Here is a 26,988-nt window from a genome sequence, read left to right on the forward strand (position 1 = left end):
ATTAGTTTTTTACTTGCTTTATATAATTTGTATAAATTTGTATTTATATACGTTACTATGGACAATGATCATTATCTCGAAATAGTACAAATAACTTGGACATTATAATTTATTAGATACCTATTTAGAATTTAGAATATAAATATAATATTATGATTTATAATTAAAATAAGATATTTACGGTTATTAAAATAAATTTACTTGGAATAAAATTAACTTAACGTAACAATACAAATATACAATCAATTAACTATATTAACTCATAAGTTATTGTACCTATATCATGGTCCATGGAAATCTATAACTACAGATATTGTCCCAATAATCGATATAATCATCTAAATTGTTCACAGAACCACGAATGTCAATAAATATAACGAAAATTAAATTTAAAAATAACACAAAACAAAAAATTTGAGGAACGTTGTTATCTAATGTGGCAAGTTAACTTTACTGTCTTTACTGCTGTCATGGATGGTTTTTCGCGTACCTAAACGTATTGAAAAGTTGTGTACTGCTGTGAGCAGATGGCGCTGCCGTTTTCTTTTTATACTGTCCATGAAGTATAATAATATCATACTATAATATTATATACTATTATACGAGTATTATTGTTACTATCGGACTGAATTGGACAAACAATTAACTTGGTGCATAATTTTGTACAAACATTTTTCGTAGTTTAAACTGTTTAAAGTGCAAATTTCTTATACGTATTTTGTGTATGTGTTTTTTTAGCGGTAGGGTTGAAATCGCCTTTCAAATGCGAAAAGCATTAAATGAACCTACTAAATGGTCGATCACATACATAATAGTAAAATGGTATACAATATACATACGAATTCGGTAAACAATAATTATCAGGTGTGTGTGTCAGAGGCCGTGAATGGGGCTCAATCAGCTTACTGTTAAGCAAAAAAAAAAAATTTAAAAATATTCAACACATAGCGTACAAAAATATTTTACTTCCTAATTTGTTAGTTTACTAATTTGTCATTTAGATAAAAGATATTTATATATATTTATTTGATGATTTAAGTTTGACTTCCCATATTAATTGCATTATATATTTATTGTAAGATAAAGAATTTTATTTTTACTAAATAATATTTCTAAAAATAATTTATAACAAGTTTTCAAATTATTATATCATATTTTTAATTAAATAACATGAAGATAAAAATATAATCTATAAGAAAAAAAGTTACTTATAACAAACTTTTTTTTGTTGCTTTGGTTATTGGCAGCAACCTGCAAATTTATATCAGTTTTTTTAGTAAACATTTTCCACTTGACCCTATGTTTTTTTTATATCATACACCTAATAAATAAATATATTAATTATTAAATTAATACATTTATAAAATAATCAATGTATTAAAAATATTTAGTATAGAAAAATAACTAGATTTAATTCTACACAATATTATACTGAGTGCTGAGTGGCGACTAAAAATAATAGTTTATTGCATACATAATTCATAAAACCATCATTGTGTTCATTAATAATAAATTATAAATTAATAAAAAGTTAAAACAAGCTAAATATAGTATGTACCATATCTTTATAGGTAAGGAATAAACTTGCTTAAAATATTTTATACTTAATACTTAGATCATATATTCATATAATAATATTGGGTACTTTATAATTTAGATTTAATTTTCAATAATACGCACACTGTTATATTAATGACGTTGGTACTTAATAACTAACGAGTATGACCTAAACGGACTAACATGTTACGTAATACGCACCCAAGCAAGGAATCAAACTTGTATAAAATTGAATTTAATATGTACTATAACTAATATATAATAATATTATTAATTATAGTATTCAGATCGGTCTATGGAAAATATTTTATTTTAACAATACATTACTCGTCGGGTTATTCTGCATGTACCACCCGAGTGGTTTAATTGATTGAGATGCGCAGTAGCACCTGGGTGGTTGAGGATTTGTAGTAGTCAAAGCCTTACCACATGGCTTTTTACTCCACATGTATAGCTTGTGTATCACACTTTTTAGCATACCATAGTCCATAGATATGTGTTGTAAACTTGTAGGCGTTGTATAGTATTCTATGAATTTGATTTTGATGCAGTAATTTCTGGGAGACTAAATATTATATTTTTGTTTCTACTATAAAATATCGAGAAAGTAACTACCCTCATTGCCCCGCTAGATTATATCTACGATTGTTCTCCATAGTGGATGATCCATTTAAATTTATACAAACATTTTTATAAACCATTAAAGGTTTTGAAAATATATATTTTTCTATTTATTAACGTTATTTAATATCTTTTATAATTACAACGTGTATTTTTAATTCTTTATTCCGAAGTAATATATTTTTATGAAGTAAAATATGTATATATAAATTGAATTTTAAACAAATTTTTTATGAGTTATATATATATATTAAATAATATATATTTAATGTTTAAATGAGTGGAGTGAAGAGGTATAGATTACAGAAGTGCCTTGCAAAATGATGATTCACTATTCCGATCATCAAAACCTAAATAATTTAAATAAAAACAATTTGTCCAAAACTAAACAATATTTTGCTTTGGAATAAAGAATTCAAAATGCGTGTTGTCATTCTTTCTAAAAAAAAAGGTGTTTTATGAGAATATTAAATTATGAGTGTTAAATGGATCAACCCGTTCCTATATTATTATTATAAATATATTTATATATACACAATATATAAAAAAATAGATCTAAATATTTAATCACCGATATCACCATATCACTATTGACTATTGTTATTATTCAGTGGCATGCTCAGTTTTTTTGTAAGGAAGTGGCGATTTTCATTTTTGACTTGTCACAGAACCTAAATTTTTTTTAAGTAGATAATAATATATCATTACAAAAAAAATCAAAAGGGGGGATATGACACCTGATCCCTCCCCTCTCAGTGAGCACGCCACTGAATACTATTCGTCTATTTTCTTTAGTCTCTATACACACGATGATAGTATAAAATACGATAATTGCAACTGCATTCATAAATAAAATTTTAAAAGTTATTGAGCTACTTATACCTATTATAAATATTAAATATCATGATAGATTATCAATAACTGAAACTTGTTTATTACTGTAAGGACAATATTTTAATATATGCGGCTACTTCAGTATTTCTTATGGACTAAGATATCTTATATATTCTTATTCCATGAATTATGATGGTATTTATTGTTACAACAACAATATGAGATAGGTTCTATCGAACGTATATGATAGTTGATAGTGAATTTAGGTGGTATGGTATGAGTCTCACATAATATACAAATAAAGTGCACTCTAGTCTCTAACCTAAAATTAGTTTTTTTTATATAGAAGTACATTAATGAATAGGGCTCGCATATGATAGGATTTCAAAACCCTTTTTTTTATACACTAAAAAATATTACATTCCAGTCTCCAATTAGTACATGATTTGATTTATGTAACAGATTATATTTCAAAAATGAATCATTAATTTTGCATTTTTATGTAATTTTATTAATATTTATTTTTAGAATATATTAAGATGTTTTCATTTCATGAATAATATAGCCCTGAGATGACGTTCGATAAAAACCATTGTCAATGTTTCGATGAGTAATTAAATATTAAAATATGTATATAATAAAATTTTGTTGGAAAAAACGAAAATATTTTTAGGTTATTTTTAGAGAATTGTTTGATAGTTTTTAGGGCAACATATAGCCTATATGTCAACCTGTACATTTATTATATATATATTTTTTTAACTTGGCCTGGTTAATGTATGTCAATTGAGTGGAAATACAGACACTTGACAGCGACTTTTCACTCCACCGTGATCCAAAATTTTCGTAAAACAATTTGGTGCTACGATTGTCTGAATTATGCGGTTAGTAAACGATATACCACAATGGCACAATGTTTCCACTTTATAATTAATATAATAGAGAGTAGATTAAATCCTACTTAAGGCATATTGTATATTTACATATTATATTAAGCTAGTTTATTAGTTACAACTTAGAATTTAGTTCATAAATACAAATTACAAACATTTGAAGAACTTCATCACATTGAACAATTATTTTTACTTTCAAAATGATTTTTTTTCGTAAATTATAGTTCAGCGTGAAGTTACGCAGAATAATAATTCTGTGGTGAAGTTGCCTTTCTAGTATGTACCACGAATTTTACACATCCTGTAGCTATTTGTAAGCACTAAGCTTGCATGTATAATATGTGGAATATGAAAAGTATGAAAAAAATATGCAAACGCTCTACCGCAGTCGGGTTCTGGCAAATTATTTGTTGTGACTTGTGACCACGAAAACTTGTTAATTTCTCCTGATTTTATTTTTTGTTCACATTACCTATACATAAATTGTAATAAAGAATATGTGTCATTGTGTCGATATAAGAATAAGTATCACATATATATATATAAACATGGTTTACTTTCAATTTAATTTTTTTTCTTTTTTTTTTTAATAATAAGATTCTAGAAACTAGTTTATTAGATCACTGTATAACATACAAGACTATATTGTAGTGTATTTTAGATTCTGAGCAAAGCAATGAATATATTATATTGATTTCACAATGATGTATTTTTTTGTTTGCTATAATTTTTTGGGGGAGTAAAAATGTTTTTCTTTTCTTTTCGACTTTAGGAACAGTTTCTGGTAGCAAATTAGATCTAAATAGTACTTTGAGAGAGATCAAAAGTCGAATAAATTCCCAGTACTTTTTAATAATCGGACAAAAAATAAAAAAAGAAGAAAAAACGGGAATTTTTACAATAAATTAATAACCGTAAGAACTTACATATTTTGAAATTTACTAAATGATTTAAGCTACGACAGACCATTTTCGTTGAGAATCATTATTCGTATATATAATGATATATTATTTAATTCAAATTTATCACATTCATTACAGACATCTGATGACTGATATACAGCGGAAGGGTACTCACTTGTAAACTTTTTTTTTATAAGTACAATTATTTTGATAAAATTTAAATCAGTGATATATTATAATTTATATTCATATCATAAATTCATAAACGAATAATTTAAAAATTTAAACCTCAAAGGCATTACAAAAATATGTATGTATAAATGTATATTATACTATAATGTTTATATTTTAAAAGTAGAAATTACTTATAGAGTCATGAGAAATTCGTGATTTTTATTAATTTGTTATCTATTTATTTATAAAATAAAAACTTCCTTTTAGAAAAGATATTGAGTTGAAATACGAAGTACTCAAAAATTACATTTACTATGAAAACATTCCAGACAAAAAAATACATATCATTGAAATATTAATAGTCATATTTATATCTCCGCTCATAAAATTGACTAGGTCTTTGCTTTTAATAATTAAAAAGAAATATACAACTTGTACAAGTACTCCAATTTAAATTTAACATAATATGGTCATAATTTCAATAGAATAAAAACATATAACAATTATAATTATAGCTTATTTAGTTGTATTTATTTATTATTTAATAATTGGTAAAACAACACAATAATTAATATGATTAAGCATATATTATAGTCGTAACTGTTGCAAATTATTATGATGATATATAAGATTAAAATTATCAATAATATAAAAACTAGTATTACTCAATAGTAAATTCCCTAATGAATTACATGAGTACACGTGGGCCGCACTCAATACAATATATTTATATATGTAAATAATACATAAGTACAATAATATTATAATTTATAATACAAATGTTTACCTAATAAACGCAATCGTACAATTGATAGTATGTAATATTTAAATATTATAGACATTTATAGTGTACACATACCATATACTTTATACTATTATAGGTACTTACTGTAAGATATGCAATTATTTTACATTCATACAAAATAATTATTGTATTTAAATTCTAAGTTCATGTTCATTATGCAAATAGTATGTAAATGTTAAATTCTAATATTAAAAAAATAAAAATTGTAATATGACGTATAATTGAATAACAGAATTACACAATATTATAGTTATTTATGTTTTTGTACCAGCATGTATTTAAACTTTGAACTTGTTCATTTTATTTAAACCATAAGTCCATAAATTATATTGTATAACACTATACGTCACTATAGGAGTTTGGTTTTAGGTTCAACACTTGATAATGGGACGGCATTTCGTAATTACCTACCAGTTTTAATATAAGTCAGCCCCGAATCATATATCCTTTACTCAATATTGCACATCTTAACAAGTCAATAACTAAATCATTCACTTTCAAAAATAATAATGTTTTTATACACTTTTAAAGTATCTATAATCTAATAAGTAGTATAGGTTTATAAAAAAATTAAAAAGGTAGGCAAATAAGTGGGTATATTGTTGTACATTATATATCGATTGAGTCGCTGTAATGGATGTGTTAAATTTGAATTCAATGATAGGTATATAATTGTATACGATATAAACAATTCTGAACGGAGACGCAGTTAACCAAAATCACTAAATACATTTCACGATATGTTTTTTGATATACCTAGCTATTAAAGTTTATTTTACTATTAGTATTAGAGAATGTTGATTTAAATTTTACCGAAAACATTGCATTTAATAAATATAGGTACTTAATTATTATAATAATATTTATTTATTCCATATTATATTATTATTATTAACTTTTAAGTTACTACAATCTTACCGTAAAACAGTGTGATTAACTTTATGATGTAAATAGGTAATATCTTAAAATTAATTAATATATTTTTAAATTGTCATTAGGTATTATAGAAAAATTCATAATATACGTAAAAGTTGTAAATCTTCACGAAAATTTTTTTTGAATTATGATTGGAGATTTTAATTTTTTATTTTTTTTTTAATTTTATTTAATTTTTTTACTACTAAATAATTGTTATTTGTAAACTTTCTTTTTTGAAAAATTTCAATTTCAAATGAAGATTAAAAAAATTGAGCCTATGTATTTTTGATATTTTTATACAGATTTAAGAACAACTTATGTGGAATCTTACACTAAATTTTCATTATATTCGGTAAATAATTGTTTTATCAATTATAGAAAAAAAACATTTTTGAACTACTGACCGTGTACGCACACACAGCCACATACATTGTAAAATATTAAAATCAATAAATGCATCGCCCCAGTAGGTATCTAATAAGACTTGTATATATTTGCTGCTGTTAATACTCACGAAGTCCGCGCCAATGATTTGAATTTGAAGTGTTCAAGGTTTGCCCAAATATGAGCATAAAAGCAATAAATAATAGGTATACAGATTTGATTTTTAATGTTTCAAAATTATTGTTTTCCTCAAAACTTATATTCCTAAAAAGGTATTAGGTATATTATATTATATTTTTATTTACAACCATCATCGTGTAGGTCTCGTGATTAAAAGTAATGAGTAATAGGGAAAAGGAAGTAGAAATTCTAAGATACCCATGTACAGACCACAGACTACAGACTACGTATATAAGTATAAGCAGGTTAGATAGACAGGTGACAGCTTATATATTATTATACATTTACCTATACCATTTATGATTATGACTATTATTGTTATAGGCTCGTATTCTATAGTTGTCTATATTAAGGTTATTGTGTGTACTTATACCTCAGTAGGTACTTATAATATATATATATACCATGTTGTTATAAGGTTAAGGTCTAAACCGTCTCTAAACGAGTATTTACAATGGCATAATAAATATCTAAAATCTTTATAGGTCTAGGTTTTCTTTTCTTATTATTTTATTTCCGTCATTCAAGATAAACGGCGGAAAAATCACCTCGGGTATTCATTATTAAAAAAAAAAAAAAAAATTAAAGACTATAATATTTACGTGATAAGACGTGAATAATATAGCTGATGGTATTATAATATTATAATATATATTATAAATATTCTACTAAGACAGTAATAAAATTACAGATTACTATAATTCGGACTACCGGATGAGGTAATAATAATATGGTCGTTTCTCGACACGTCCGAGCAGCTAGCCCGCCGCCACTGACCTATATCGGTTGCGCCGACGTCGGTTTTCCGTCGCCGCACGTGGCATCACTGTGCAACTGTTGCTGCCGCCCAGCGTCCGTTTTATTTCGCGTGTTGGTTGGTAATCGCCTCGCACACACATGCGTTGCGTGTTAACTTCTCGGCAACGTTACAATTCCCCGGTTCCCGTGTAGCGTGTTCGGCTGTACGTTCGTCAGTCGTCATTCGTCAGCGTACTGTGCTCCGCCGTTATCGTTTTTCGCGCTGTCCGTACACTGTTCTTTATTATTATTTTGATATTTTTGACGTATCAAATTCCGGTGCGTTATCAATTTTCCGCGCGTTCTCGCTGTTGATACGCGACAATATTCCGTATCGGAGCTGCAGGTGCGACTTACAAGTGCGGTCCACAAAGATATCGGCAATATTACACTTGGCTCATATTACGCCCAAATATCGATTTCCAGTTGGCCGGGAAACCGACATAAAATTTAAGCTAAATTCCCGAATCAGGTCAGTACTCGACATGTTTCTTCGTTATTCGTCATTACCATTGCAGATGATTACTATAATAGTTGTGTAAATGTGTTGTATCCATCTATTGCGATTATATTTGTAGGCCGCATTGCGTTCGCTGCTGCTCGTTTAGGCCTTTTAGGATGTATTATGTATACAGTATTTCGAATGATACGGAATGATAGAAAAGAAAATTTAAAACGTATAGGTAAAGGTGGATGCGTAGGTTTTGTGTTCGCAATTTATTATTGTGTAATTTTTATCAATGTATTTGAACATCATATGGACATGATCTTATTAGTAGATAGTTAGATTCGCTTACGTTAGAGCAAAGATTACCTTTTCACTTAGCCTTAACAATGTTTACCTCATTATCTATCTGGTATTTTGGTAGATTTTTTGTTAATTTGGATTTTCTTCGATTTACTCATAAATCATAAACAATACATTTTTGTATTTTTAAACATACTGTACTTTTCTTGTTCTCTATATTTACTTACATATTTGTGAAATGTAAATTTTGAACAATAATCAATATAGACAAGTATTCTAAAATTGGAAAATTGGAATAATATTTTAAAAGGTATAAAAATTAATAAGCATTCCTAGGTACGTAAAAAATACAACTGTTTGTATTTATAATACTAAGTTTTCAATTTATAGTTGTGTAATTATGGTTCTATTCTATTTTATTTTTAATACCTACTAAATTTTAATTCTTATTATAATTATTAATTTGAAATAAAAAACCGTTTTGATTGTCTTACATTATTATTAATAAATATTCAAAATGAAAAATAATTGTATAACAATGTTTTTAATTTATTTCTTATTTATTATAGTTTAATACTCTAATTAATTTGTTAAATATGAAAAATTATTTACATAATGTTACCTACATACTTGATATTTTCGACAATGAAACATAAATCATAATATAGGTAGTACATACATATTATTTATATTATACTTATTATAGATAATAGATAACCCAGTTACCTGTTTTAGAAATCAATTTATATAAAGCGTGTGCATTTTTGAATGATATTGATGCATCATAATAAGTAGGTACTTATATTAAAGTAAATATATATTTTTTCCGAATTTAATGTTATGCAATTCGTCACACAATTAATTTTAAACATAGAGCTTGTGCGGATGTTACGAATAAGTTGACTACGTAATATTTTTGTTATCTTAATATATTTTATTATTTTGTATACACTAAACTAAAACTACCATCGCAATTTATAAACGAATACTGGTATTAGTTTTACAATAATTTGTTTTCACATTATTTATTTTTTATTTTAAAGGACAATAGATACATTTTACCTCGTATTTTACATACAATCAACACAAATTGTTTTATAAATAGGTCAGTTTTTTTATTTTTCACGTAGTAAAAAAATTGCATTATAAAAATGTGTAAAAAACTATGGAATGTGTAACGCGTCTGTATTGAACAAAATCTTCACAATTTTGTTGGTTTATTGAACTGCATGTAAAATGGTTTTATGAATGTCATGATTTATAGTTGACTTCACCTATACACTTACAAAACACGTAAAATGAAAAATCATATGATACTGGCTTACACCAACGTGAATGAAATGAGACGATATCCCAACACTAGACCTAACACAAATGGAATTAGGAGACTATATTATGGATTTTGTTGTTTACGGCTTCTGTGTTCTACGGCATAATGTCAGAGATTCGTATTGCGCCTGCGGTAAATAATTGCGATTATTATATATATGTACAGTATTTAAATTATATACGTATAGTATATATTATGCACACTGCACTCAGCCATATAAACAGCACATATCTAATAAAAAATAAAGTAATAAAAAGAGATATAAAAACGGAGTTCGACTTAACGTGTTTTATGTTGTTTAAAAGAAGGTACCTTCTCTTTGGGATTCCACCACAATTAAACATTATACACAGAATTATACTTGGGTACCTAATATCTATAGTTACTGCGGTCTGAGAGCAAGATTGGTAAATTGGGTAAAGAAAAAAATTGGTAATTGGTAAGTTGAGTCCCGGAAAAAAATATATCTGGTTTTTATAATATCATGTTCTAAATAAGTGATATATGGTATAAATAATTAAAAATTGAGTCTTGGAAAAGATGTTTAGTACATCTGTATAAATATCATGTTTTAGGTAAAAACTAATGATAAACATTTAACTTATTTTAATCTAACAATATTATTAGTATATACGAGTATTTCGTCATTTGTTCCCATATGTGTTTTTCTTTACCGAGTGTAATTTTCTTTTTTGTATTGTACTTTGTAATTTAATATATGTCTCAGACTTAACTTGTAATAGTTTGTCACAAAACAGAATTATTCTAAAGTAAATTGTATAAATACAAAATATTAAAGTTCCAAGTTTTTAATATTTTAGACCTATAGTTGCGCCAATGGTTTATTGATGGGAGCCAACTTACTACCTTTTTATAGTCTGGACCCAAGTTACCTACTACCTTTTTTACCCGGGACTCAACTTATCGTTTTAAAAATGAACAACAATTATCGCGGACCCAATTTACCTAGCCACTCTATGAGTATAATGTTTAATTTTTGTATTCTTATTACTATATGTGTTCGTCTTTGAGTTTATATAATATAAAAGTACCTATGTATTTACCTTCATAAAGTTAGCAGCACAACTATGGCAGACGCCTATGAAATACATCCAACAAACTTGTTGGTAACTATATCTGCGATGTATAGTCTAAAATGTATGACAAGGAATCATGTATTTAGATTTATTGATTTTATTGTATTAATATGAATAATGTGTTGTTAATACAATTACTGTATTAAAACATTTGTAATTGTACGTTAAAAAAGTAGAATATTATGTTTGTATTTTAACTTTACATTAATTTTGTTCGGAATTTTTATGATATTTTATTAAATTAAAATATAAGTATTTTGAAGGGTTGCTATGTGTAACTGGGATTTTACCGCTTAATAATGGTCAGAATTCAAGTTTTGTGGATGTTCAGATTAAAGAGGGTTAGAGTTAGACATCTGCTCGTATATTTTAAGAAATATCGCTATAAGTTATTGCCAGATAAAAATCAAACCCAAACGACCACAGTGATTGTTCACCTTTTGAAAACGTGTTTGTTAAGGGCCTATGGGCTAAGAAGCGTGAAAAAAAAATAATGGCGGGTAGGTGGGTACATACTACATATACATGCATGGCATATTGTATATATATAAAATTATGTATTTAACCAGATCTTATCCCTCTTATTCTTGGTTTTTTCATCATTTTTCTCCCCCATAAAATTCCACCTGGTCTATAAATACTAACAAACAATAGGTTGGTAATATTGTTACAACTTGTTTCATGACGTTTATTGTTCTTTCTGAACGCTTACCTATATTATACATATTTTCTGACATTTTCTTAATTAGAGACGTTTCTGCGTTATCCTTTAGACAAGGGAAATAAGTGTGCAGCAATGGGAGGGATGTTTTTGACACCCAATCATTAATGCATCCCTATAGGCTATAATGTTATTATTTAACACAAACTACCTTCATTGTGTAATGTTCAATTAAAAAACAACATAATAATTCCGTGTATAGTCAAGTTTTGTTACTCATTATTACCTGTTAAGTTTACCCACCCATTTATTTGAAATAACAATTTATTTTTTAGGTTATTATGTTATTTAATTATTTTAATATAATATATATCGATACCTACTTATTAATTTGGTTTTTACTCATAAGACGTTTTTCGGAACGACACGTATTACAATAAAATGTTTATATTGTTGAATTGTCCATATGAAAACTACTCACTTTATACAGTTATGATACCTATAGCCATTAGTCAGTTTTTAAATTTCACGGTAATTTGATAAACCTTTAAGGAAATAATACTTAAATAATATTATTTAAGTTAATTTTTTTTATATTGCGATTCATTATCATTATTATTTTCACGTATAAAAAATGTAAATGAAAAATATAAATCGTGTATCTATTTCTTTTTCATTAGTGTATATTATACTGGATAGTTTGTTTTTGTTGAAATATGGTAGGACCTTCGTATTTATAAATTCAATTTTTTAAGGTAGAAAAAACTTTATGTTTCGAGTGTAAATATTTTACTGCAGATTTAATATTAATACATTTCATGTACCTTACACATTTTTTGTATTAACCATATTATTTAACTAGATAAATTATGTAAATTAGTAATTTTTTTAATATTGATTTGCAGAACTATTACAAAAAAAAAATATTCTATTTAGTGTAAAGTATAGCTGATAAGAGGTTATTGCAGTACCTAATCTATATTGTATCGTATTTGTTAGAAAATTAAAATAGGATTATTAGGTCACGATTCTCACTGCCGAATGGCGGCAACCAGTTCGTTTGATCAACAAAACAACATTAACATTGAACTGGTAAATAACCACTAGGTACAAGATAGAATAATAAAATAAAAGCCATTGTCCCCGGAGGCCAGATTAAATCATAACAGGTTTTTTTTGGTACCTCGAGCTTAAAAGAAATGAGCCTTTTAATTTGTATTGTAGGTACATTTGTATAGTGGTGCTTATTTTTAAAAATACTATTTTTTTTTTTATGAATTTATTCTTCTTTTTTCAAAGCCGACTGGATTAATAATAGGCGTCTGTTCGGGACCCCTGTGGTTGTCGGATAAATCAAACACAGTTTGTAAACGATGAAAACGTAACAAATATTGTGGATACTAGAGCGATTTTTGGTTCTATCACTCCAATCTGACCAGTCGTATGTTGAATTGAAAGAAACAGGTTTTTAAATCTTTTACCATGTGGTGTTATTAATTAATATTAGGTTGACAATTTAAATTTGTTCATAGGATCTAATAAATAAGTGTTAATTTCCAATTATTTTGAGTTGATACATTGATGTTTGATAATTATATTTAATAGCCGAATTTGATTCTAAAGTTACCACCCCCCTAGGTTAGGTAATAAAGCTGTAATAAAATAATATAAAAATATTTGTTGGGGAATTCTTCTCATAAATTTAATTTATCCGCTCAACGATTTTACAAAGGAGACAGAAGAATATAATAGTTCAGGCTATACCTATAATCTATATGTAGTATGTATGAGTAGTTAATCTCGGTAAGAATTTACCTAGAAATTTACTTTATGTTTATCACTAGTTTATCATTTAATATCGTTATATATTTATATACAGAGTTATTCAAAATGTATTACCCGATGATTTTCACCTGGCTTCTTAGGTCACTTTATCTTACGCCTTTTAATTAGATATTTTGGAGATATATTAAAAATAAAGTATTTTAGATACTGTATATTTATCAGTTATCACCATTATCGACCTAAAAATTAGCGCAGTCAATTACAACTGATATGTATAGAGTAAATTAGAGATTCAATTAGATGTTATCCATGTAACCAAAGGAAGTCACGTGGAACATTTTTTGGTACTATTACATACATAAATTTGAAATGTTATTCTTTTATTTAATGTATCATATGTTACTCTAAACTTGAAAACTAAAAAGATATAAGCATTTGACTCAGATGAGTTATTTTGAATAACTCTGTATAGTATAATATCATAAAATAATAAATTGAAAATAATTGAAACTTACAAGTTATACAACTAAAAATTCGTTCAAAAAGTTAGATATATATTTAGTGGTGTAAGTTGAATTAAATTAAATGTAAGTAGATATACAATGATAGCATGTACAATATTCGTAAACATTTAAAAAGTAATAACAATACTTATCTAAGTGTAAGGTACAAAAATATAATATACTATTAAAACAATCCAAATAATCCAATAATCAAGATAAAATTATTTTTCAGACTATTATGTTTTGATCATTGATTTCAAAATAGATTAAAGTCTATTTTATAATCAAATTTGAATGGTTTTAACATTGATTAACTATGATTTATACAGTCCTGAAGTTTTATTTATTTCGGAACATTTGTGTTGAAATAATGTTATAAGTATATTAAGATAGATATGAATCGATGTCATAATACGATAAACTAGTTTCCAAGTTCTTAGATAATACGAACGAGTGTGAAAAAATAAACCACTATATCATATTATTTTCTCATGCATTAAGTTGTTGACCGCGTGTCTACTAAAAAACTTAGTTGTATTATTTTACAACTAAGTTTAGCCGTTTAGAATAATTAGATTTTTGCAATATTGATGTTGACAATTTTGGATCAGGACTGAAATAGTTTGTACATTTTTGGCAGATAATATTCTGGTATTTTTTTTATTATTATTTACGTAAAACACATGCACTTATATAGTTATATGTACATAATTAATTGACGTATGATATAATATACTATGTTTTATTGTGATTTACGTATGATTTACCATGTATGTACATTGTACCTACTACCTACCATACTGTATTTGCCGTAACAAATATTAAATTTTCGATGCGGAGCATACTACATTGTTAAGTTATGTTAATTATAAAATTTATTTTAAATTCCTAATAGTACCACGCGAGTTAGGATAAAAAAAAGTAATCATGTCATTTAGAATTACCTGCGCCAGTATGTCAGTTTATATCGAATAAAAAATTAATTCGCGGAGGTGTACTTATTTTCAGTAGCCATGTGAATGACTACTACATTTTTACCAAACTATCAAATAATTCTGTATTAAAATTTATTTCTACTGCTAGTAAAATGAGATTCGATTGTCGTGTATAATATTATTAATATTTTTTGTTGAACACCATACATAAAATTAGTGGAGCTTACGTGTTGTGGTTTAGGTCTCGTTAACAAGAGAGTATATTATCAAGATTATTCCTTATATTATTATAATATTATCATTTCGTTGTCTAGGTATAATGTTTACATAAATGTAAATCAAAATACACAAGTTAGCATTTTAGATTTACAAAAATCAAATGATAATTAAAGTTTTAGAAATAAACGATAGTTACAACATTTAATGACAAAACTTTCTTTCTATTAATATCATAACTTTCTTTTAAACCATGGTTAACAAAATCCTGTTCGTTAAATAGAGCGTGTCATTTGAGAAATAGATAGACAAATATAGACATATATGTTGTTCAAATTAACAAATGAAATTTCTTCAATGTTATTGACAAATTACTCGACTGAAACTGGAAACTACATTATACCTTTTTTGTTTTTCATTCACGCTTCCCTAATGTGTACATTCCATAAAATTTAAAAATGATTTTATTAAAAATATCTATTATAATAGATAATAACTTAAATATAAAATTAATTGCTTTATCTATAGAAGATAGATAATTTTAGATTTTCAAATTAGGGAGGAGTTCTGGTTGAAAATTGGTTCTAGTTAGTACTTACTTTTTGAACGAAGAGGGGAATTTGCGGTACTTTTCCTTATAATCAGGAAATATAAAAATGAAAATTTTTATAAATATATTATTTTTCGGCAAAACTAATTTCTTTATTTTGTTATAGTTATTCAAAAACAAATAACTTAGAAACTTAACATTTTCAGTAACTAAGTGTTTAAATATTATCATATTCTATGCATGATATAATTTTAAAATGTTTAGGTTATTTTTAAGTTATTTATAGGCATGAGAAATTTTCGAATTTTTCTTTTTTTTCTATAAAAAAATATTTGTTGGGCCTTGGAAATTTAATACACGATCCCTTATAAGTGTTTCTTATATTATATTTGTATAGATATACTAAAAATACTAATAGGTACAATTTTTTTATGTGTACCTGTTTTGATATTCAATTTTTTTACAAAATTCCACAAAATTATGAACATTTATTATTTACTTAAAAGTATTTTAAAGTTAAAAATGCATAAAATCTTTAATTTTATAGTTTTTATAGTACGTTTATTATTCAAAAACATTATTCCTGGAGACTTAACTTTTATATTATTAATTTTTACTATTCATAATGGCATTTTTAAAGTATTATGTAGATTCATTTAAAGATAATTATTATATTACCTATTTATACCATGAACCTGTCCATACTGTTTTATCTATTGTACAGCAGAGTGGTACCTACTTAGTAGACCCTTTTATTTACCTACTTAATACTTATCACCCTTTTAAAATTTAATTTGGTAAGTATAATTTAAATTTGGTGTTGTAAAAACGAGCTATGGTGAATATTCTCTAGTTTATAATGTATTCCAATGATTCTTTGATATGATAATATGATATATGTGGTTGGTGCATTTTTATAGCCTCGTGGGTGAATTAGTTGTGTAGTGAACACTGAACATTATGTGCTATGAAACATCTTCGATACTGTATGTAGTATGTTATAATATATCAATATTCAATATTAATCATCATATTTTTTGATAATCTAGTAACTAAATATTGTAATTTGAGTATTGTCCTGTTTGAGGGTAAGTTGACCATTATTATTGTATGGCTAAACTGGTTTCCTTGTAAACCTGAACGTCAACCGGATGGATATGTGCATCTGTTTGATGTGTTCGTCGGTCCGGAAACACAAATGAACTTGTTCAGTGTGGGAAAAAGTCTGTAGGTAATAGGATATCAGTGTGACTTGTATACAGGTAGTGGCGCAATGACATTCATTTCCGCACAGGAAGTTAAAGTAGATAAATAATTTGTGTTATTAGTTTATTACTTGTTAGTGTATTGACATAATAGTGCATATAAATAATAATTATTTGATATTTTATACGTACTCGTATAGTAAAATATATTCTTATACAATATCAGGTCCCAATTATTATATTTTTAAACCATTTGATTATAATTATTTTTTTATCGTTTATTGTTTATTATCATTAATCGTGATTTATAATTGGTTAGGTATGATTTATATTTATTATTATTATTAAGTATGTATTTAAAATGAATAAATAGTTAAATAGATAAAATGTATTTTAAATTATTAGTTTGGCATACTTAATTCAATATTTATATAATTATTAGATCGATTAGATTGACAACAATAATATTTTTAAGTATGAAAAAAATTTAGATATTTACTTAAATATTATGTAAGTAAGTTAAGTTTTTCATAATATTATCGGCGTTAAATATAATTTTTGCTCTATTTAATAGTTAACTAAAGTGTTTTTTTTATACGATTATTAATTTACCATTTTTGATAATTATAAAACATTTTAATAACTATGATTTTTACATCTAATATATGTTTTGCAATTAATTAAAATTTCAATACATGTACCTACCATATTATCATACCCTCGATAAATAATTTGTATTTTAGTTGTAACTTAACCCCATAATCATTAATAGTTCATTGTTTAATTTGTATATATTCTAATAAGTAATAATAATCATACTCATGCCGTTAAAACATTATTATGCATCCAGTGTTTTGTTGTTAGTATTCTAGAAACAAAATGTATAACGTGAGTAGAATTTTGAAATCAATAATTTTTCTTTACTATGTCCAAATTAAAGACAATAAATACGTTTAGTTAGGACAGTTAGGTTAAGTATTAAGTCATATTTAGGTACATACGGACATAATATGGTTCAATTGTTAATAGTTATGATTTAAAATTTAAAACATAAGATCACGTTATAATAAATATATCTTTTTTTATGTAAGTAAGTACTTACTAAACAATTTTTTTCCCATTTTCGGGGCAGAAGAAGTCGCTCCTATTATTCTTATAGCAAGCCGCCACTGAATATTAGTGATATTATAAAGTTAATAATAATAATAGATACTACTTTTACCATTGCATTATTATAAGTACCTATATAGTTTTTCCGTTCCATTCCTATTCGTAATTCATATGTGATTAAGTAAATAACATAAATAATAAACGTTTAATACATTTTAAATCTAATTTAATCAAAATATAATGTAAGACTATACTATTAACTGCTAAGTGTTAATGTGTGTTATATTGTATATCGTGTGTATGTGTTATGTATAAAATGACAGTTAGGTTATTGTAAATGTCATATATATGATATTGTTTATAATATGAATTAAAATTTCTATAACAAAACTGGAAGTGTTTATATACTATAAACAGTTGTAAATATTATATCCTATGTATACGCTATGCAAAATCAAAGTAATTGGCCATCATCCGGAAAGTCGCATTATAAACCGTTAACCAGTCGTCTATCATAATATATGCATTCGGAACCGGTCGTTTATGTGATCTTGATACATACATGTTTTCTCTATAGTCACACTAACAATTTCTTGCGTGCAACTTGTACCTACATATACTAATTAACTAGTACAATTGTATATTTAAAAATAATAACAAAAATATTTTTTCTAAAATTATAGGTGTACAATTTCAAAATATGTACCAAAACAATTTTTGCTTTTCATTTTTAAATTAGATAATCTTATTATTATATTGGTAGACTTCAATTTAAAATGTTAATTGATAAAAAATGGAATGATGGGCGCAAATAATTATAAGTGTATATTATGTTTATAAATTTAACCGAGTTTTAAAAGTATTAGTAGGTACAGTTATTAAAAAAAAAAAAATGTATAATTGTATTCAAATTATTATATAATAACTAATTTTACATGTTAAATTACAAAAAAGTTTGGTGTATATATTACTATATTATGTGTTGAACTGTTGAATAATATATTTCGTTATTTGTTATATAGCTTACCATATTATACAGTTAGAATAATAAATTGTTTGTTTCAATATTTTTTCTATTTCCTACTGGTGTACAACACGATGGTATATATTGTATTATGTTAAGATTAAGTACGTAGTTGATGGAAACAGGTATTATACAAAGAATCAGAATAAAAATATAACCAATAAGAAGAGTTTCTTTACTTTATTTTCATTTATATTTGTCCATGTTTAGAAGATCCAAGGACTTACCCTGATATCCGTTAAATCCGTATAAGGCAAATTTTATAAATTTAGCCTTGTAAAAAAATTGCGTTTAAATTACATTTTTGGAGAAGTTCAAATATAATAAATCTATATTATTTGATAGGTTAATTTAAAAAGTAATAAACCTTATAGTTTTCTAGGTACATTATTTCACTTATATATCACATAAATTAAAAAGTTGTTAGGATACAGTGCTTATGTGCGAGATTTACTATGTATCTAGGTTTATGTATTATATATTTATACAATATATGTAGGGATATATATTACCCTAACAAAATTTATATATGCAGATATTATATATATATTAATATTATTTCTTAAGTATGGAAGCCATATGTTGTTTTTGAGCAAAAGTACCTATGGCCTATAGATTATCTACGTACGTTACTACGTAATATATTTATGAATATAAAATGAAACATGACCAATACCTAACTTGTTACATTGCCTTATAAATTTCGAATGTTCTGTTTTACATTAGTAAAATGGAAAATAAATCTACAGCTTATTTTACTTATTCGACATAAGATATTTAAAAACCTATAAAGTAAAGAAATTAAATCATACACTTCACACGTTTTGGATATTTGTTTATGCAAACATAATGTAGTTTATAGTGTCAATAAAATATTCCTTATTCATTTACAATTATACTTATAAATAACAAAATAAACAACTAATCAAAATATAAGTTCTTATTCATTATTTCCTGAATCACAAAAATAGATTGTATTTGTTTTCTATACCATTGTTTTATTATTTTTCTTAATTTTTTGAAAACTATTACTATTCTAAACAATTTATAAATATTTAAGTTTTTGATATCATAAATTCTATTGCTTATTATTAATAGAAAATGTAGTATTGCAGTATCAATAATTTTTTTAGTTTATTTACGTAATTGTTGTATGGATTAAATAGAATGCATTTTTATTTTTTATCAAATAATTTAAGTATTTTCATGGATCTTTAAAAGTTAAATTGTAATTAAATTGTGTACATAAATTGTAGTTTTTCTTATAGTAAATATACCTATTAAAATATAGGATACAGTATCTATTGTAATTATACTTGGCTATAAACATTTGTTAATGTTATCGACCTCTACATTTTTATCTGCTGTCTATTAACGTAAAAAATTCTACAATATCAGTGTTTTAAAATACATACATAGTTTTTTAAATTAAAAAAAATAAAATAATAATCCGTTATGTAACAAGCGGGTATAGTTTCATTGTGTCGTCAAACGGGTTCGACAAAAAAAAATATAATAAGTCCAGCAAGATTCACAACAATATAATCTAGTCGCTATGCACTTCACATATGTGTGTATTGACCGCAAGAGAACAAACGTTTTATATCTATTATATTCACAATATAATAATCAGGTACCGTTGGAAAAAAAACGTAAAATTGTTAATGAGCTATCATATACAGTACACATCGCATATTTTTTAGGCTGGACATTGTATATATATAATGTTATATAAGCTATATTCAGATTGAAGTATAATATATTTAAAAGAAAACTTTTTAAGTAGTAATTTGTAAGTTGTATGGCACATATTATATACTTTATTTATATTTTATGTATATTATTTCAGTTTTTAAAATAAGTAAAATGGGAGAAAGACGTGGCACTAAAGCATTAGAACTATGGTGTAAGCGAGTGACTCAAGGATATGATGGAGTGTCTATTGAAAATATGTCTACTTCATGGAAAGATGGACTTGCATTTTGTGCACTTATTCATCATTTTAGACCTGACTTGATGTAAGTATTTTGTAATTTCAAAATTAAACATTATTAATTTATTATTTCATTGTTTTTTTATATTTCATGTTACACTCTTACATGTTAATTTACTTCTATATACTTATAAAATTATACGTATAACTTCTATGATAAAATTAAGGAGTTTATATATTACGTACAATTGTTAAGTACTTGATTATTAATTTGGTGCAAAACGCTGTACTATAATTACAATACATAATCCTTTAATATAACTTTAAATAAATTATATTTTTTTAGTTACCTATAGTAATGCTTTATTTAATTATTATATATATGTTTCGGCTAGAGTACGAAAATTGGATAAAGTATAAATTACCAGGGTAATATGAACAATGAACATTACCCATGCCAATCGGATAAACTAAAAATATTATTTGCAAAACGTTTATTTTGTACATTAACCGGGTAATTTGTACATTACCTACCTTTGAGTGAATTAAGTGTTTTGATAAAATTAAATACAATAAAATATCAACTCTAGGTAATATTTCTGTTACAAAATACGATAAAATTAACAAATTGTCATGTTGGCAATACAGACATACAGTTAGAGTCTTAACTATTAGAAGTAGACAGAATTAAAGGTGATCCACAGTATGTATATTTTTTGTGATTGTGTATATTAACGATCAATACTTATAACTCCAAAATACAAATGGCACTCTTTTTTTTTGATACTTTATACATTGTATTGTTCATATACTTCATATTTTTGTACTCTACCCTTAATATTTACGTATACATAAAAAACCAAAATGATACTTAAATTCGGAAACCTTTTAAAATTGTGGATGCTTTACTTGTAATACTGATTAAAACATAATATTCTTTAGTTTCATTTTTATACTATAAGATATTCCTAGCTTACGTCATCTATATTTATAGTAATTAAATATAATGGTGTTGCAGTTGTATTATACATATTGTTAAGTAAAATAAAAGTTCCAATAGAAATTATACTATTGTAATAACAGTAAATTTTTAAATAATAAAAAAAAAACTTATACAGTATATTTTCTTTTTTACAAATGTAACAACAGACTAGTTAATACATTTAAAATTGGAAAGTATAATAAAAAGATCATCATATTTTAATTCTGTATTTGTATATATATATAAAGATTAATAACCTTTCTCTAGTCCATTATAGCTGCCAATATTTTTACTATCTTTATATGTTAAGACGAAGTCAAGGTCGCTTAACTTCAGTATCACGTATAATGTGTATATATAGTGTATATATGTTTCAAATCTTTAATTCGCTTCGGTTATTGTAGGTAGCATATTTTTCATGCCCATGAAATGAGTATTTTTCTCATCTCCTATTAAATAATAACTAAAAAGATAATAACAATAAAACACGCATGTAACATAACAAAAACATCAGGGAGGTTTATGTTTGAAATAAATAGAAAAGAAAATTGCCTAAGGAAAAATAATTTTTCAATACATAGAAAATGAAGCGCACATATCACAGAAAATCATGACCGTGGAAAACTACCATTCTACTTAATACTTACAATTTTCATGTTTTTAAAAAGAAAAAATTATAGGATTTTTATAAAATGTCTATTAATAATATATGTTTTTCAGTGATTATAATAGTTTGGACAAAAATGATATTTACGGTAACAATGAGTTAGCTTTTCGTGTTGCTGAAAATCACCTGGGTATTCCTGCACTTTTAGATCCAGAAGACATGGTTTGCGTCGAAATACCAGACAGATTATCGATATTGACTTACTTATCACAGTTCTACCAAACGTTCTCATCACAAGGTAATTTAAAGACTGACATTTTTTATTTTTTAAAACTAATTAATAGCATGATATTTAATATTAATAATATATGTATAGAACTTTTATTTTGATAAACTTTTTTGGGTATTGATGTTCAAGCGTATAAACTTTTGTAGGTAATATTTGATTGAATTTTATTTTAATAAAACAAGTCACATAATGAATTTCACAGTAAATACCTATTGAATTTCTTTAAATAATAAGTTTATTTGACACAATAGTTTATTTTAATAAATGTTTATAAGTTTTTTATTTTTTCAAAACTACCTGGAGATACGAGTACTGCCTACATAATGATTTGTAATTATGTAAAAAATATTTACATAATCTTTTCCGAAATTGCCAATAGTTTTTTTTACTACTGGACATATGCAATGAATATATAAGAAAAAAAAATAAAATCAAGTCGTGACTATGTGATTTTTTCCTAAAGTAGACTCTTCTACACAGGATGGTAATTTGAAGGCGGTGCATGCGTGCACGTATGTTTAGCTTGCCGGAAATGGTGGTAGGAAACCTGTTTATATTGGGTGCGTGTGATCGACTTGGTCTAATGGAAACTGGAAAGGTCTAAAAAGACCACCAATGAGGTATAAAAACCTATTAGTAGTTATTATAAATTGGTAAAATTATCCTTTAAAGATTTAGTAAAATTATAAATTTATATAATAATCTTATACTTAAGTATTTAGTTAGTTATCAATTTGCTACGATATTATTAAAAGTAGGTAAACATTTATTATTTATTTTATTGCGATAAAATGTAATATTTTAAGTGAATTTTTACTTTCAGCGCAGAGTGCATTATTTGATATTATTTTTATTATTTTAATGTCCGTTTCATCCAAATATTGTTTACAAATTAGTTTTCTTAGTGCATTTTTAATAACGTCACAATAGTAAATTAACCATGTTATATACATAATCTTAATTTGTATTTAATCTGTATAAGAATGTTTGTCAAGTATAAGTAAAGGTATAGTAATTATACTATTGACATTATTTTGCTTAATAATTTCTAGTTAAATAGTATACATTAATCCGAAATATTAATTATTTTACCCAGACTCTGATTAGATCTAGGTACATATATGTTGTAATTGATCGTGATCTTCACTGGGTCAGTAGCCGTAACCTTTGAAAAATCATGAAACGCAGTATTATAGGCGGAGTTAAAAACGTTTCTACAATTAGGCCAGTACGTATATAGTATATATTGCTGATTAACTTAGCAGTGCCGTTTGGCAACTCGACATATAACAGGAGAAAGACATCGAGTGTGATAGAGACATGAAAACCGGTTCTCGCAACACTGTTTATAATTTATTAAGGTCACATGTGCGCGTTGATCCCAATGAGAAACTTTCACTGATAGTGATTTTAGATTTGCCCTTTCCACACATTTCCACAATTGCAATGACTTTGGCATAATACTCAAAATTAATGTACTAGACAAAATTTAATCAACATATTATGTTACATGTTTCTGAAGATTACACAAGATAAACATCCGTTGTGTTTTGTATACAACATACTGCACAATTTTGCAAAACTAACGTTGGCTGAACGGCCCTAACGCAGATCACCTGACCAATGTCCTTCTGTAGGAAAACAGGTTTTAATAAAACATCTAACCGTGACTTCAAAATTTGAATTTTGGCTACATTCCAATTCATTTTACTAGCCGATTAGAAAAAATAGACGAAAAACATTCTCTCAATTTTTGGTTCGTAAGTCGTTTTGATAATTTGACCCTTGTATGAGGTTATATTTTTTTAATGTTTAACCTCTTGACCACCAGTCTGTAGATTTAATTTGTACTCGTGTTCGTTTTACACGGAGTTTAACAGTCAAACACTTTATATTAGGTATACATTGTTGATACTACTACCACTGATTCACTAATTCTACTACTACCTACTACTGATTTGTAACTATATTTACTGTGTGAATGACCTAAAAAAATATATTTAAGATGCCTTGTGTGAGCTCTAAATAATTGCAAGTTTATGCTGTACAATTATTACCACCACGCATTTCGTAACAAGAACAGAATTTATTGTTATTTCATTTTCATTCATTATATAAAGCAAATTGAAGATCACGTTTAAGAGTATTAACGTACCTACTTATTATTGTAGGCTTGATGTCGTTTACCTTTTAGCTTTCTCTATTTTTTTTGTTTTATTTTTATAATTTTATTTTTTTTACAATATATTTTACGGAAGTTCAGAAACAACGACTTATTATAGGTATTTATTTTTAAGATGGTTGTATTAACTTTATACGGTGAAATATTTAATAGATTAAGAAAAATTGTAGAATTGACCTATACTAAACTTTAAGTGCTTTGATCACATAATGCAAAAACTGATTTTATTTAATTAGTTTCTAAATATTTCTTATTATGTTTATTTGTGTTTTATATTATTGTAATATTTATATTCATAAAAGTTGGTAAGTAAATGAGTTAATAACTATTTTATTTTTATTTCGATATTTGTGTTATTCTTTGACTCTTCGTTACTTATTTGACTTGTTAGTATCTTGGTTAAACTGTCAAGAAAATTAGAATTAAAATGATTTATAGTCAATGTTTATTAGTCATATATAACAGTGCTAATCTTTCATTGGCAAATCCAGGATGCAACCAATTATGATATGTTGTGCTCACAGAATAATAAAATGTACTTTTTTTAAACTTAGTTTGACTTCCACGCGTCTTAATTCATTATTATGCCCGCCCCGCACACCACTAGCTATTGACTGCTATAGTAGCTACTATACTACCTACTGCAGTCAGTTTCTTTGACATCGTCTTTCAGTTTTGATTATGATTTCGTTTGTGTCTTTTCTCATTATTAATGTATTTTATTTTATATATAGCTACGACGCCTGTGAAAACATCACCTGAATCGCCGACCACTGTTGAACGGCCCAGAACTAATACAGGATCCGGTCAAAATGCTCCAACAAAGGTGAACAATTTTATTTTATTTCGTTATTTTTTAATAGGATAATTATTTGAGCTCAATATATTTAATAAACGTGTTAAATAATTATTAATCATAAGCTTTTGCCGTTATTAGAGTAAAAATTTTATTTTTTTAATTCTGCGGAATGTTTTTCCAAATGCGGTATAATTGAATACGGCTGATAATACCACCCTGTGTTTTGTGCGTTTTTTAATTTTGCCACATTCTATATAGAATATAGTTTACAACTTATATAATTTATTATATTTTTGACTTTAAAAAAATTTATGATTTATACGTTATTTTTCTATGTTTTGAATTATATTATAAGTAATTTATAATATGTATTCTATAAATAAAATAATTATAATACTCAGTATAAATATTTCTAGAGTACTTTTATAGTTAATTATAATTTATATTTTTTGACTAAAAGAAATTGTCGGAAAAAATAAACGACTAAATGTAGCATTTAAAATTATTTTCTTGTTTATTTATGGAATAAACCATGAACTAAATTAAAATTCATTATTTTGATTTAAAAACACATGTTTAAGAAAGTTAAAGTTGTTCACTCATTTGATGGTTCGTTGTTAGACTACTTTTTTACACACCATCACTTGAGTAGGTGAGTTAAATATAATAGTGTACTTTTCAATTTTTCATAATATTTTAGCGAAGGCACATTAAGGCATCAAACTTAATCAGCCAGTTTTTTATTAGATATCAATAATACCTACGACACGTTTTTAAAAACAAAATGTAAAACCATGAAATATTTATTAAAGAATGAAATCGTTATATTCGTAAGTACCGTAGAATAAATTATATATACTGAGTGATTCTTTTCTTATAACATTCATTATTTTAAAATATATTAATATTTTTTAAAATACTTTTTTTGACATAATTTCTATTCGAATTAAAACACAGTTTTAATTT

The 26,988-nt window shown here is 25.7% G+C and overlaps 1 protein-coding gene across 2 annotated transcripts in view; it reads left to right on the forward strand.

Annotated features, from left to right (window-relative positions):
• The first annotated feature begins 8,155 nt into the window (after positions 1-8,155).
• LOC132919708 (MICAL-like protein 2) overlaps positions 8,156-26,988 on the forward strand; it is a 29,584-nt gene continuing 10,751 nt past the window's right edge. Inside the window, exons 1-4 of one of the 2 annotated variants that reach the window (XR_009660664.1) lie at positions 8,156-8,538; positions 21,080-21,248; positions 22,866-23,050; positions 25,958-26,049. Coding sequence is in view for 1 of the 2 variants with exons in the window: in XM_060981497.1 (XP_060837480.1) it covers positions 21,097-21,248; positions 22,866-23,050; positions 25,958-26,049 (429 nt within the window). In the remaining variant the exon portion in view is untranslated. The remainder of the gene's footprint in view (positions 8,539-21,079; positions 21,249-22,865; positions 23,051-25,957; positions 26,050-26,988) is intronic. The other variant, XM_060981497.1, reaches the window with a different exon arrangement.

Source organism: Rhopalosiphum padi, chromosome 2 (assembly GCF_020882245.1).
Source record: "Rhopalosiphum padi isolate XX-2018 chromosome 2, ASM2088224v1, whole genome shotgun sequence".
In the NCBI taxonomy this organism is placed as follows: Eukaryota; Metazoa; Arthropoda; class Insecta; order Hemiptera; family Aphididae; genus Rhopalosiphum; species Rhopalosiphum padi.